Raw genomic sequence first — 16,144 nt, 5'->3', positions numbered from 1 at the left:
TCTTTTATTGTCTCAAAAAATAAAGGCCCCCGGGGAAGACCCAGGACACGCTGGAGGGACTATGTTTCTCAACTGGCCTAGGAACGAGTTGGGTTTACTCCGGAGGAGTTGGAACAAGTGGCTGGGGAGAGCAAACTGTGGGCCTCCCTTCTTAGGCTGCTGACCCCGCAACCTGACCCTGGATAAATGGAAAAAGATGGGTGGATGGATGGATAAAAAAATGCACATACATACACACCCTCACATGCATTATACACACAGCACAATAGAATACAGACAGTAATGTTAGCTAGCATGGTTAGCTAGCTAGTTTCAAGAAATGTGCTCTTTCTATCCCACACACACGCACACACATAATGGACACTGACATTGTTCCAACATTGCTGCCGTAAAATTGCTGTTGTCATTTCGTTTTAAAAATGTTTTACAAATCATCACAAATGTTCTACAATTTCTTCTAAAAATGCTCAAAAAAGCTAAAATGAAAATATTTCAAACATGAAATAATTCTTGTGTGAAATAAAACACAGCAGAAAGTATCATATTAAGCATTATTTTGAATCAAAATGACAAAGGTAGCATAAAAACACATTGATTTAAACACTTAAATACGGGTCCAAAAAGACCCACTCATGGAAGACTGTATAGTCAATATGTTAAAAAAGGGTTAAAACCACTTTTACTACCTTCTATTGTTTTTTTTTCAAACATCACATAAATTTGTTGCAGATGTTGATCCGTGTGACCTTCTAACTCATGAATCACTGTTTCCAAGTCACACCCAGAAAGGAAAGGTTTAACCCAAGACAGGCATCTGACTATAAAAGGACAAAATATTTTACAGATTTGAGGGGCTGCATCTATTTTTAAATTAAAATATTTTCTGCTATTAATTGCTGTAGTAGCAGGCTAATATTGGTTGCAGTAGTGGTAATTTAGTAGTAATTTACTATTAAATTGCTAGTAGTAAATTACTACTAATAGCAAATTACTTGTAAAAACACAGAAAAATATGTTTTTTAATTTTAAAACACATATTCTGGTGAATTGTGCAGGCAACCCAAAAGATATGTATCTCTGTAAAAAAAGCAGTGCATCAAAATTACTTTGATGGCAGATACGGCACTGAGGGTTAAGCTCACAATATTCGGGGACACCAAGTTCTTTTCTATCAGATCTATTTTGATCTGCAGGAGTATGAGGTCCTGGAGGAGCTGTCAGTGAACCAACCGCCTCAGTAAACTCTTTAAATGGTAAATGATGCTATCAACAAGCTGTTTTTTGAAGAAAACTGCTAATCTGGTTATGTAACTAGTTTTGTCTTTACCACATGTGAATGGCGATGCAGTATCAGAGTTGAGGAACATTTCATTATTTACATTATTGTGAATAACGTGAAGGAATTTAATTACTGTTAAAAGGCACTGTATTTATGACATTTGATGAAAACATCAAGTTTTTGAAATTTTCAAACTTATCTTAAAGTTTCAGACTTACTGTATCTTAAAATTTAAGACTTTAAGATAAGTCTTACTGTTTTTTTTGCTAGCTTGTCTCAAATGTGGAGAATCTAAGAGTTTTCCACAACCAACAAGTATATTGAGAAAACTGAGCCTAGAGAGTAAAAAGGGTAACTGAGTACAAAAAATACAATTAAAAAATTTAGAAAAGAAGAGCAAGTCCTTTGACTCTTTTCCCATGTACCCCAGTATCCTTCCATACCTGCTCTGTAAGCCAGCCCAAATGTTTGACATCCATGCCAGGTTGCATGCTCTTCATCTCCTCCTTCACTTGTGGTAAAAGGCTGGCAGCAGCAGCTTGGATGGCATTGTACCACGACTGAGCCATGGCTGGGTCTTTTGCCCGCAGGAACATCGAGTTCTTTCTGTTGGATGAAATCACCTCGAAATACCTGGCAAGTGTGATTAAAGGAGGCGGGGGAGGGAGGAAAGAAAATGGAAAAAAGGGCCTGTTAAAAAAATAAGAAAAACCTCAAAGAGAGCAAAGCTTCAGGCTGAAGAGGAAGTTTCACATATTAAAGAGAATATCAAAGTAAGACATAAAAAAAAAAATCCCTTTTGCGATAATCTTTCAAAGTAATTTTGTAACTTGTCATTCAGCCTCAGCTTGGTTCTGAGAAATATATTAACTGAATTAAACATGACATTTAAGTGATAGATGTCTAACATGTAGTACCTGTTCTCTGTGTCTGGGGGGCACTCTTTCCGCGACACCTGGCACATCCTCAGTGGGATGATGCGAGGCTCTTTCACCTCGATGGGGAAGACCTCATTGCTCCTCTGAGGTGTAGAGGGGGGAGAATCCCAAGGGAGGTTTGCTCCAGGGGAACCGGCGCTTTTAAAAAATGCAGACATGTCCTTGATGTATTTCACTGTAAAAGAGCCAGGGAGAGGGAGAATTGGGTAGTGAGCAAGATGAAGCACTGCAAAACGAAACGATAAAGATTTTTTTCCAAAATGGATCCTTCAGGTTTGTTACAAACTAAAAAGTACCACACTTAGGAGCTGTTTTAAATAGTCTCTAAGCCCATTTTTGACAACTCATAGCAGACTCATTGCAGCTTCATGTGTAAAAACAACTTAAACATAATGAAAAGTAGTTGGTTTTATCTTAATTTTCTCCTTTCTCATAATTCTGGAGGAGGACATTCCTTGAGCACCAGGTGGAAGGATAACTGGTATGCAATTCACTTTAGTTGTACACCAGCACAATGCCATGGGTCACCAAGCACAGCTGGTTCTTTTGGGGAAGTCATGGACCATAGGGACAGGAGCAATAACAAGGATCTCAACACTCTACACCCAAGATTATTCACTCCAGTGGACAGGTGCCAAAAGGCTGCAGTCACTTTACACCTTTTTAGAGTCAGTTAAGCTAAAATCCTAGGGAAAACCAAAGCAGAGAAAACCATATGCATAGGGGGAAATACAGATCCATGTGCGGTATAAAGACTTTGATGGCTGACAAATCTCTTCTGTTTTTTGGGGTTTTTTTTGCATTTTGTGGCCTCATTAAATGCTTTAAATCAGGGTATTCAACACTAATCCTCAAGGCCTGGTGTTCAGCAACATTTAGATGTGTCCCTGGTCCAACACACCTGAATTAAATGGCTTGACTAACTCCTCAGTATTCAGTCAAGTTCTAATTATTTAATTCAGGTGTGCTGAAGTAAAGACTGGGGTTGAATAATCCTGGTTTAGGTTGACAAATATAGATGTGGAGGAGGTTTTGCCCTACTGCCTCCATAGATTGTTTTCCAATACCCACATTAGGATAATCTCCCTCAGGACCTTCTGCTGGACGTCGTGAAGCAGCAAAGCAACCCAATACAACCATAACCATATTTGGGTTTTTTTGTGACACACATCTTCCAAAAAAATCCACTGTTGCCTTTTGTATTTACTCAGGTTCTTCTGGTCTATCTACTGGGAAATGTATATAAATGACAGTCAAAACGAAAAGACCCAACAAATTGTGGGTTAATTAAGTCACCCCTGTATTTGGGGAAAGCAAAACAGGGCAGTAAATGCAACCAAGATTACTTACATTCCCCCCCCCCAAGTGTAATAATGCTACTGTCACGAGATGGTGCGGTGAGGCAGACGCAGCGGACCCAGGTAAGATGAATTATGATGATTTTAATGATAAATAAGTCCAGCAACAGGTAGCGCACACATTGACAACGAATTGACAAGGACCCGACAAGGAACAAGGAACACAGGTGGAGTTAAATACACAGCGGGTAATCACAGAACGAGACACACCTGGGAACAATCAAGGGGAGGACAGGACAACGAAGAGACTCAAGGACACAGAAAACTCGAAATTAACACACAGAAAACACAGAACACGACAGCTACTCAACTATTCAGATCAGAAGCTGTGCCTGTTGTTGGTTTGAAACTTTATGATTTTGTAGCAATCCTTTATATCACATATTGTGAGAGTTTTCAACCACCATCTGAAGCTAAAGGCAAATTTCCACATTTGTGGTCAGTGAAGTTTATTATTATTGTCAATATTAAAATCTGTTTAAAGATATAAAACGCATATTTATGACAAAAAATAAGAAAACTGTAAGCGGGGAATATATTTTCTTAGCAATATATACTTCACACTGCAGGTACCTGCATAGTAGAACACTTTTTAACACCTCACTGTTGGTTTGAGTTTGTTTTGTGATTTTATCTTCTTGCTTGTGTTCCACAGCTGAACAATCAATTACCCTTTGAGAACAGACACAGCCGGTTCATTGACTTAATCTGATTTCACTAGCACGGACCACATCACAACAATATAAGTCCACTGTCTCAACCAAAGAGAAGAGAGAATAAGAGAGGTCTGCTGAATAACTGTTTGACACGGTCAGCAAATGACATGGTAAACCCCTCCAGATGGCGCCGTGAAAGACAGAAAAGTATGAATTACAAATAATAAAAACAATGGATATTATAGGGAACAAGACTAAACTATTGAAAGAACTGAGTGTTGTTAAAACAAATTTAATTGTCACTTGTGGTTTGGGTACAAGCAGGAGAAAAGAGGCCATAAAAGAGAGATGTGTAGAATGAATAGGATGAAAAGGTTTGTAAAAATCAATAAATGAGATGGTTGCAATAAAACAGAGCTCTAAAAAAGAAGCGATTTGGTAAAAAAAATAAGATGAATATGGATGAATTTCAAGAGGGTGGGATAAAGAACCCCAGCACAAAGTGTGATACATGGGTAAGCCAGCTGTAATAGCTTGCCAAGCGATTAGAGGGGCAGCGCAGGATGAGCTTTGTCCTCAACTTAAATCCCCTTTCAGGTCATCTTGACATTCTGATGATGCAAATAGATTTCACGAGACCACAGGTTTCAATCATGCCTTATACCTAAAAGTTGTTATGGTTTTGTGATAACCTGATCAGAGGCAAATAATGATGAATCCCCATCCCATGTGACCTTTTAGCTGATTCAAGATATTCACTTAACTATTAGTCAGTCAATTGAGAGATCAATTGACTGACTGATCAGTCAATTGCTGAACGCGTGTTGTTTAGTCAATGTGAGTAAGTTAATTGATATATTTACATAATATATGACTATACTCATGAGTCAGTTTTTGGATGATAACATAATTTGAAAAATGCTTCAGGTACCTTTAAATTCTTTAATTCGTAGGTAGTTTATGTTTCTCGTGAGACTATATCTCATGATCACTAAGTACAAGCAAATTCAGTTTAGGAGCAATTCTATAGACACACTTTGTTACAATTAGTTCAGCCACACACCCATGCAGATACACCTACACACCACCACCACCATAGTGCAGCTCCAGCTCAGCAGGCTGTGGTATGGGTTCAGCAATTGTAGCCTCTGCTTGAGTAAAAATAGCCCAAAGGACATGGCAAGTCAGGAGGCTGAAGGTAAGGCTCTGGTTTCACTAGGGAAGTGTGAAGTGCTCTTCGTGCACAGTACAAGAGGCAAGCAGTCAGAGGGCAAGCAGAGGAGTCACAGCGCTGGACAAGAGCAGACAGAAGGGGCCTTCCTGTGTTAAAATAGTGTGTGACAAGCCAGTTATACATCTATTTGTTAATCAGTATACTGTATCTTTTTTTTAAATCTCAAACTCAATTTTGTAATCAATTTTTAAAAAGGCCCATCTCTTTGACTTAGACATACTTATGTGGTTATGTTTGATATCACCCTACATTTAGCTATGATTTGTGGTGTTGGCAGACTTGTGGAGTAACAAATTGCAAGTGTTATGTTACTTTTGGAATAAGCAGGTATTCAACGTTAAACGACCTGGATCTCTGGTGGGGACAAAAACATTATCAGGAAATCCTTACAAAATAATCAAACAAAAACATGAAGAGGTTGCTGAAAGCTCTTGGGATCGCATCCTTAAATCAACAATGCAGGGGAAAAACGGCTTTTTGCATAATCCAAACAGCTTTCATTTCACCTACTGCTGTATGCCAATTAGCCTACCTCAGCAGTTTGGGAGAACAATTGTGTTCATTCTCGGTTTTAGACTTGCATTCATGTAACTCATCGAAGGTATTCTTCCCACTGGCTGCTCAAACAATGTACTGCACAAATAAATGACTGTGAATTACAATGAGATGGAAAAATTGTGGGAAGAGTTGATCAGTGCAATTGAATAAGAATAGGCATGGCTAGTTGTTGCTTTAAGGTTTATGTCACAGTCTCATACCTAACTAAGTCTTTGGTCAGTCAGCTGTGTGCTGTGACTATTATATTGAAAAATACTGTAAACCTCCTCAGTTCCAAAATTATCTATAAAAATGTTGGGTTGTGAGATGTGATTATGAATTGCTCATAATTTCAGAATCTCTTTAAACAACCTTTCTGCTCTGTTTGATTGTGATATTCTGGTTCAATAAATTGAATAATGTTTTTTTTTTCTTTTAAAGCTCTTTATGTTTTATTGATAATCCGATTACTTTTATTTCATTGTGCTGCAGTTGCTTATATTTCAGTTGTACAGCAACTGTATTTTTAGATCTGCTCTACGAATGAATAAATTAACTAATTATTCAAAATTATTTAATTTGTAACAGTTCACATGAAGTAATAATATATTTTGGCAATTATCTTAAAATAAAGCTTGTAAATGTATATTAATATTCAAGTCTAGTCACATCAACTCATTCTGAATGGAGTGATATATTGACTTAACTACCATAACATGTCAAAAATGACTAAAGGTTTTCTAATCTTAAACTGACAAGTAAGAACTTATCTAAAAATCTTTTTAAAACTGATCATAGGAATTCAGAAACTGCAACTCATATCTGATGATATAAGGAATAGACTGAGGAGAAAAAAAATGTAACTGACAGTAACTCCTCCTAAGACAATGCTCAGTATCATTGAGTCTGTGACTCTTCTTTTGGAAATCTATTCTTCCTTAATAATAATGTTCTAGATGCTCATTCTGTCGCTGATCTTAGTTTCTGTCTACCCACTCACAGCTGAGAATTATGTTATAAAAAAGGAAGAAGAAAAAATCATTACTTCCACTAAAATGCACAAAGAATAATTGAAAAAGATTACTCCTTTTCCTCCTTTGGTTGTGGAATAATTTCCTGTCTCGCTGATTTTAAAGGATTTTGTTTATCAATGGTCCACTAAAAAACTTAAACATAAAATTCATACAAAATTGTGATTTTTCAATTTTGAAACTAATCCTTTTAGTGTAGGCTTCTCAAAGAATAAAATAGTAAAAGTTAGCAAATCATAATTCTCTCTATGAGTATTTTCCTTGTCATCATTTAGCAGTACAATAAAAATATTTTCTTTTTATTATTATTTTCATTATCTCAAATTTTTCTTAATTATTTACAAGACTCAATTAAACTGAGCAAAATAAACATTGTAAACAGAACAAGACATCTCTAGACAAATTCCTACTAATTAGGCATGTGTAGACTGGGAGCATGTATCAAGCAGTCAGCAACTAATGTCAACACTTCTTGAAGTAGCTGACAACTTGCATACATAATACTTCATGGAAATGAGCTTCTTTCCATTAGTTCCTGTGCCAGCACACTTATATTCGTACCATGAGAAAGGCAACTGCTTCTTGTTTCTGCACTGAGGTCATTCAATATTTATCTACTCAATCTCATTGCACTAGGTAAAAATATGGAAATAAGAATGAAAAAAGAAATTGGATTGCTTAAATCTTTGCCTAAAGTTGAATATATCACAAAAGATCGTCATAATCATCACCACCTATCAGTTTGTGACTGGTGACATCAATCCTACATCCTCAGATCTGATTAAATGAAGATGGAACTTCTTTGGTCATTGAGCAGGGAGAGGTGCATCCTTTTTGCCCATCCATCGCAAGTTAACATAAGACAAACAATAATTCACTCATGCAATTACAAATTTTTTTTTACAAATAAAAATCAAAAAAGTGTGCTCTGCATTTGTATTCATCTCCCTATATAGACCAGTGATCTCACCAAAAAAGGTCTTAAATTTGAAACTGGGTTTTTCTGCGTGGATTTTGCACCTTCCCCATACGCATGTACAGTATCTGTAAACTTTGTTCACTCACAGTCCAAAAAAATAGTAACTCACTACACTGACCTTTGGAATAAGTCTGAGCATGCAATGTTATTTGTCCTATTTGCATATTGATAAGGCTTCTGAGTGTGGCCTGCCTCTGGCCAATAACAACTACAGCAGTGGACAACATGGAGTGGATAAACTAGATTTTCCATTGTCAGTATGCAAATTTTATTATAAGATTTTTTTCTTAAATGGCCTCTTTAAACAAGATTTTAACAAAAAGCTGATAATTCAACAGTAAAGTTTGTGTTGTTTTTAAAACATAATTGAGGCATTAGCTTCTCAATAAACAACAGGTGCATGAAATAAAGGCAGATTTGTTTCTTTGACAAATCTTCACCCCCCCCCCCAAAAAAAAACATGTTTCATGATGTATTTCACAAGTCTCACTTGCACACTTAGTTGTAAGCATTACAACTTAGTGCAACAACTTTTTGCTATGTTTAAAAAGTTTGCAAAATGCATTTACCACAGAGAAATACAAACAATGAAGAAGAATAAAAAACAGAAGAGAAAACTAACACAATAAGAGTTTCCAGAAACCTATGCATTCTAAAAAGAGCACAAACCAGCTGCCATGAAAAGTGGTTTCGGAAAACACTCTCAATAATTTGGGCAGACCAAGCCCAAGTCCAGACTGTAGCCTAAAATAGCAGCTTAGCTTTGGACCTAAAATAATATATATATACATATACATAAAAATGTATTCTACCTGAAGAGATGGAGCAAAGTTCTATCAAACTTTCAGGGTCAATTTCCAGAAGCATATAGCTAGCTTTTTAACCACCAACAGTGAGGTGAAAGGTCTGTAAATATCTTAGTCTTTGCTGCAAACACATGTAGAAAAATATTTTAATTTATTTTGAGTTGCTGCAAACAAGAGAAATTAACATCAATCAAGTAGTCTATAAAAACCTTTGCTACAACAAGTTTCCCAAAGTTTCCATCCTCATCCACTTGTTTTAATATGAACTGCTTAAACATCTTTGTCAACCAAATTAAAATAATTTTTGACTCAGGTGAACCACAGTTTATCACTCAAACATAGTTTTCAATTTAGCCTAACTTAGGGAACAATTTTTCAGTTTGTAAACTGTCCACTTTGTGTATTAATGCATTAAGATATATTTGGTGTTTGACTTAAGTTTAAGAAGTTAAAGCTTCAAATAAGACATATAGCTAAAATATATATTTAGAATAGAAGCTGAGGATTCAGTATTTTCTTTGTAGCTACTACATTTTACAATGAGAGTGGCAGCAAACCTTAAGTGGCAGTACTTAAACTGCAGTAGATCAGTGAATATCTGCAGTGTGTCTTGACAGACAATGGCAGGCAGGTGCAGATGACCAAATTTCCATCAGGCAATCTAGACTCTCGAGAGGCCATTAAAAATGTGAGCTTAAACTGAGTCAGTGGACGCTAAATGGTGTCACAGTTGTCATTAGTTCCTAAATTGATGGTAAAAAAACACAGCAGAAGAAACAAGTGAACGTGTCCAATATTTGTAAAAGACGAAAGGTGACATGTATTTCTATCAAGTGTTTGGCATTAAACTAAAAAGAAATTTCTTGAGTTGTTGAAATTCTACATGATATGCATTAAGGTCATATTCAAAAACTTTGAGTTAAGACCTACTATACACAAAAAGAAACAGACAAATGTAATGATTCCAAGATTAAGGTAGTGTAATTCACCCCAAAAAAATTAAGACTGGAAAAAAATTATATATATTAAATCAGAATGTGAAAACTAAGATGGAAAAAGCAGGCATGCAGAATACCCAGCCAAACTCAGCCAGAAATGTTGCAGTGAATACCAGTGGTGACACATTCAATACAGAGCTAAAATTAGCTGAGATGGAACTGTTATTACTTAGCTTATCTGGCAGCCAACGAAACTACTTTTGTACTGTGTGAGAGTCAAGGAGTTTCTTGCCTTCCTATGCAAGGTATGTTACTAATCTTTTCCTGCTCGGTTCTCCACTATTACAGTTAACATCAAAAAAAACTATAAAGATTTTTTTTTAGCAATGTAAGTTTAAAAACAATTCACCAAATTACCAGATTTTTTTTTTTTTAGCTTGGCTTATTTTAAAAGCCTGGTTTCTGTTGAACAACCAAAAATACATATATTTTTTCTAATGCAACTAAACATATCAAAATCCATAGTGATTTTTTAAATTAGTCCCCAATCTGCAACACCAAGTACCAAATAGATTAAAACCACTAAAGACCTTAAGCTAAAATCCCTAAAACATGTGCATATTCAGTACTATTACAGCCATTACAGCTATGCAACATTTTGCAAACCAAAACAAATCTTTTTTCAATCTCAAGGATGCACTGTTCTTCATTGGCTGCATAATTTCTGCAGTCTTTAAACCCTTTGCTCTCTAACCAGAACAACATCAACTTGTTGGACTATTTCTTTTTACACATTTTTTATTTCGATGGTCAGAAAGAGGTGCTGGCTTCTTGTACAACAGTCAGCACAATAAAGATGAACACCAGCCGTTTCTTCTCCCACCACTGGTTACTGTGGGAGTGGATGGAATTTCAAAGTCCAGCCAACGATCTCAGAAGCATGTTGTTGGCTCTGTAATGTATGTCAGGAACAGAATGACCCAATGTCACATCTCTAAGGCAAGATGTCTGGGGCCAAAATAAGAACATAAATAACTGTACAAAACAAGAGAATACTTATCAACTGAGGTCAGTAGAAAAACAGCATCTATATATTAGCTCTGTAAGCCTAGCAATTATAAGCATGTATTTTGATCATTTTTTACTTTGTATTGGACAGATTGAAAGCCAGTAACAAAAGTATTTATATGTGTAAATATAAATGTTTGTTTGCTGAGAAAGTCTGATGCAACATGGATATTTAATAAATCTGACACCTTCAATATTAACCTATTTTTGTTGCAGCTACTTTTAGCTGCAATCAGAACTATAATCAGTTCTTGGTTATGTGTGGTTCAAGCACCACACAAAGCAAAGATATTATGGAATAAGGAACAACAGAAAGCCATTTTGATTACTTAAAAACTTTAGCCTATAGTGGTATATGACAATTTTAATCAGTAGAACTCAGTGTAAATGCAAATAGATTCACCTTTATTAGCAATGCAAGAAATGAAACTATTATTGGTGCTTATTGCACTGTGTTGAAACATCTATGTTGTGTTAAATCAACATAGCCAAACAGCCATGTATTTTGTCATGATGTGTTGTGAGGTGGTGGTGAGGCAGATGCTTGAAGACCCAGGTAAGATGAGTAATAAAGGTTTTTAATGAGGAATAATCCAAGAAAACAGAACACAACAATGATCACACAAGTTCAAATCCCTGGCACCACTGCTGAGCGGAAGCTGAGGCTCAACATAGGTAGCAACAGAGAACACAAATGGACTGACCAGACACACAGCAGAACAGACGCCAAATGAGATAAGGACCCAGGAACACAGGTGGGGTTAAATACACAGGGAGTAATCAAGGAAACGAGACACAACAGCAAGCAATCAAAGGGTAAGACAGGACAGCAGGGAGACTCAGACAGAAACTCAAAATAAATACACAGAAAAACACAGAGCATAACAGATTTACTGGATATTTGTGATGTGGCATTGCAAAACCAGGAACAAGTCACCACAGCATAAATGGAGAGCGAGGATGAATACCGACTAACTTCTGAAAAAATAGTGATTGCTGTTTTTTGGCAAAATACTAGTTGAAGTTATAAAGAAACCAACCCATGCTTTGAATGCCAGTTTGAGAAATTTTAAAACAGTCAACCTTGTATTTGAATTCAGCTTGTTTTCAGATTAAATCTGAGCTGCTTCAGGAAGGTGGGGGAAACTTTTATTGTTTTTAATACGCAATTAGGACACATACAGTATAACACAGGTACACAGATCTCTGCACTGCTGTGGCTCTAATGATATGATATGAAACAAGACAGAAGCTCACACCATTATTGGTAAATGGGACAAATGCTGAAACTTCTAAAAAATGTATATATCTAAAACAAGACAAACCAGGCAAATTGTTGCTTTTATCTGCCAAATTCTCAATCATACCTGCTCACAGTTAATACCGGGGACTGGGGTTAACAACGTCAATGAACAGCCTTTGTTAACATCCCCAGAGAGCTCATCAGGTAACAGAACAACCTTTGAGGACTGTTTTCACAAAGCTTGTTTGCAGAATGTTAGCATTCAAATAATCATATCTTCTTCATCTTTATTTTTCTATTTGTTTGGCATCATTAGAAAGTTTGGAATTCACACTTTCAGAATCTGTAAATAACTCAATTAATGCTGCTTATCTGAGAAGTTTGGGCATTTGGGCATATGCCAGCTGTTGGTATCCCCTTTGTTATTCTTATGAATATATATCTCTTTGGGTGTCTTTCTGCCAGTCATCCAGTGGACATTTCCTCTTTTCTGTATGATTTAGATAAGAACATCATACATCAATCCTGCAGCCCAACTAATTAGAATGAGGGATAAATGCCAACCTTTGAGAGGGGATGAGTTGGGGGGCATTGTGGGGGTGTGGTGTGAGAAAGAGAAAGAGGGCAGAGACCAGTGAATTAGACTTTTAGGCTAATTCATATAGTGCCAAAGCAGAGATTTGATTACTTTGCATAGTGTGTCAGGAGAGTTAATTATCCTAATTCAAGAAAGTGAAAATGAAGGAAACTTGGACAGGATATGCAGAGGACAAGAACAGAGCAGAAAAAAAGATTCAGCTTCAGACAGTTTCACTTTTTTTGCAGCATTCTCTTTCCATTTGGTTCCAAAAATGAAGAAAAACTATTCTCCTTTTGTACATTTGTAAGTATTTTTCAGTGGGACCCAAAAGAAGTAATGCTGATTACAAATTAGGAACATCATTTCCATATCAAATTTAAATTGTATAGAAGAAAGGGAGAACAGTTAACCAGTTAAAAAGTAAAGTTTGAAAAAGTTACAGCAAAGGAAAGCTGCCTTCTATCTCCAGTGCATGCACATGCTGCTGCAGAATACTGAGACAGTTGAGTTGAATGTGAGTCAGAGTGGAAGTAAGCGTTGGCCACCAGTTTATCAGAGGCCCAGGATTGGGGCAGAGGGGTTCACTTGGGGCCTCATTAAGATAACTAACAGCCAAACACTGTAGAATGGCCCGAGGGGAAAATTGTAATTTAATAAGTTGTGGTATTTTATGGGTTAATCGCTCCACATCTGAATGTGAGCACACTGAGTTTGTTGTTCTACAAAAATAAAGAAACAAAGCTTTGTGTGCATAAGGTTGAACATTTTACAGCAGGAATTCCTATAGTTATTGCTCTTGTCACATCAAACTATGTGATAAATAAAAAACATACAAAAGACCATTTAAAAAAGAGTAATACACTCTCAGTATGCTTGAAGCAAAACACGTTCCCCTGACATGATTTTACCAATTTTAACACAACCAACACAGCTTCATATATTTTTTTCAATAATTTGACAGAGAAAAAAGAAGTTTCCACCAAGAAAATGAGTCTAGACTAGACTAGATGGTCATCGTGGCAGGTGGAAATTACTTCTAGGAAATTGTCAGATTGATTTTTAAAAGCACACACCATATTGTATCCAGGCAACAACCACATATTAAAGTCTATAATATGGTTTACCTATACAAAATTAAAGAGATCCGTATACATTAGTAGAAAACAATATATTCAGATGCCAAACATATTGTAGTGAAAATGTGCAGCATCAAATAACCATCACAAGTTTTATATAACACAAGTTTCCCAAAGCTGATAATTTGTAGTTACATTTTTTGTGAGTTTTGATGGTCTTTCCATGCCCACATTACATATCAATAAATTCATAAAAATGTAATTCATCAAAAGAAATGAAAGCTCATTCTGTTCTTTAAATATAATCATGACAAGTATAGTAAAAATTGGATTGTTCAAAATGAATTCAAGCCAGTTCGTTCAATGGACTGGTCTACAGGCACTTCTCCAAAATAGACTACAAAACACTTTAAATCACACACACACACACACCCGCCCACCCCCGCACACTTTAATTTCTCTCCTGTTATGTATGTCACTCAAAGAGCCGAGGAAGGAGCAAAGAGAATGCAAGGAAAATTATCCAACCGTTAGCGGTTCTCAGGAGATGTGGAAGTGAGGACTGAGGAGAGTTTTAAAGGTAATAATTATATTATCGCAAAAGGAAGAGCCAGAAAGACTAATTATCATATAAAATATATACATGAATCTGGTTCTGCTTTTCCACAGGAAAGCAGTCATACTGTCATTTTAATGCAAAAGGCAGAATTTACACAGAGCAATTATGTAGAAGGTCTTGTTTTCAGCACTGACTGGATTCATACATTACATTTTGCTTCCTTATCCACAAAGGAAATAATTTAAAAAACATACAATACTCAGTTTTGCTGCATTTATTTACCAACTAGTCCTTCATGACTTTCTAAGGTCCAACCTTAACACTAAAGCTCCTTGTTAAAATGTTTATAACTATTGAACTTTTTCTAATTTATTCACTTTACAACCACAAACTTCAGTCTATTTTATTTGAAGTTTGTGTAATAGACCAATTTAGGTCAGTACAATATTATGAAGAGGGAGCAAAACAATACATTTAAATGTTTAAAAAAAGAACAGTGTTGCAGGTGTTTGTGTTCAGCTGCATTTATTCTGATGATGTTAAATATCCAGTATTACCAAAAGCCTTTAAAAGTCACCCGACAGGTAAACATTCAACACCTGCACACCTCCTGCAGAGGTCAGGAATGAATTAAGTTGTTAAGAAGTTTAAGCATCAAGTACCTGCATATTCTTTGCATATATTCTTTGCATCTATAGATGCAAAGAATATGGTACAATTGCAAGCTTGCCAACTCAAACAATGCCATAAAAAAGTAATTGAAAAAAGCTGTAAATCATATTTGCAGTTTTAAACAAGAAATATAGTGGACACTCTGCTTAGTTGAGACAAATGATTTAGCTTTCACTACCCCTGCAACAAAAGCTGACACTGGAGATTATTCTAAGAACAGCATTCCAACCATACAGTATGATGATGGCCCCATCATGTTGTGGGGATGAACTTCTGGAGCAAGAACGGGGAAGCTGGACAGAGTTGAACAGTTAGTAACAGGAATCCTGGAAAAATAACCTGTTATCAATTTTAAAAGAATGGGGTTTAGGTTCACCTTTCAGCCAGACAAAACTCAATAACAGGCACAGTACTACAAAAAGAAGGGTGTAGATCAAAGTATATCCTTGGCCCAGACAAGGTGAAGATTTAAATCAAGTTGAAATCTGTGACAAGAGTTAAAGATAAATCTCCACAGATGCTCACATTAATGTGACCTTGAGCTATTTTGTAAAGAAAAAAAGGGAAAGAAATTTAATGTGCACAGCAGGCAGACATGCACCTAAAGACTTTCTGCCATGAATGCAGAAAAAGCTGTATCTACAAAGTGTTGATACAGTAAGGTTTTATGCATGCCATACTTTTAAGATTCTTTATTCATTATCAGTCTAGAAAACCAAGCATCATAATCTTTTCACAAAGTGAGAAAATGCTCAAGATGTCTAAATGCTTTTGTAAGCCACTGTATTACATGGTACAGTCTTTCATATAAATTACATTATATCATTATGTGAGCCTCTGTATACGTAGTGACATGTACTGTTTAGTTTTTTTTTGTTTTGTTTTTGTCAAGCTTTTCTTTTATACGAAGAAATATTTGAAGTTTTTTACTGTTCTGCAATCAGCTAGCCTCTCCTGCCTGTATCTGGAGTCTTCCAGAACAGTCTTTAACAAGAAAGGCTATCAGACTTGATTAAATCACACATTCTTTTGAAGAAAATGTACAGAAAAAGTTTTGCATTCCTGAACCTACCAGCAGCAAGAGATAAAGAGACTACAGGGAATCTGGGAATATAATTTCAAACATCAGGGCGATGCTGCTTCTACCTCCCCCCACCAGATCAACAGATAAACCAATTTACACAAACACA

General features: G+C 36.1%; 1 protein-coding gene across 1 annotated transcript in view; it reads right to left on the bottom strand.

Annotated features, from left to right (window-relative positions):
* The window catches only part of snta1 (syntrophin, alpha 1), a 36,103-nt gene that overhangs the window by 5,021 nt on the left and 14,938 nt on the right, over nt 1-16,144 (bottom strand). Inside the window, exons 3-4 of the mRNA XM_028002404.1 lie at nt 2,197-2,392; nt 1,723-1,912 (exon numbers count right to left, since the gene is read on the bottom strand). Coding sequence (XP_027858205.1) covers nt 1,723-1,912; nt 2,197-2,392 — 386 coding nt within the window. The remainder of the gene's footprint in view (nt 1-1,722; nt 1,913-2,196; nt 2,393-16,144) is intronic.

Source organism: Xiphophorus couchianus, chromosome 20 (assembly GCF_001444195.1).
Source record: "Xiphophorus couchianus chromosome 20, X_couchianus-1.0, whole genome shotgun sequence".
Taxonomy (NCBI): domain Eukaryota; kingdom Metazoa; phylum Chordata; class Actinopteri; order Cyprinodontiformes; family Poeciliidae; genus Xiphophorus; species Xiphophorus couchianus.
The sequence above is the reverse complement of the archived record's forward strand: the minus strand, read 5'-3'. Positions and strand labels throughout refer to the sequence as shown.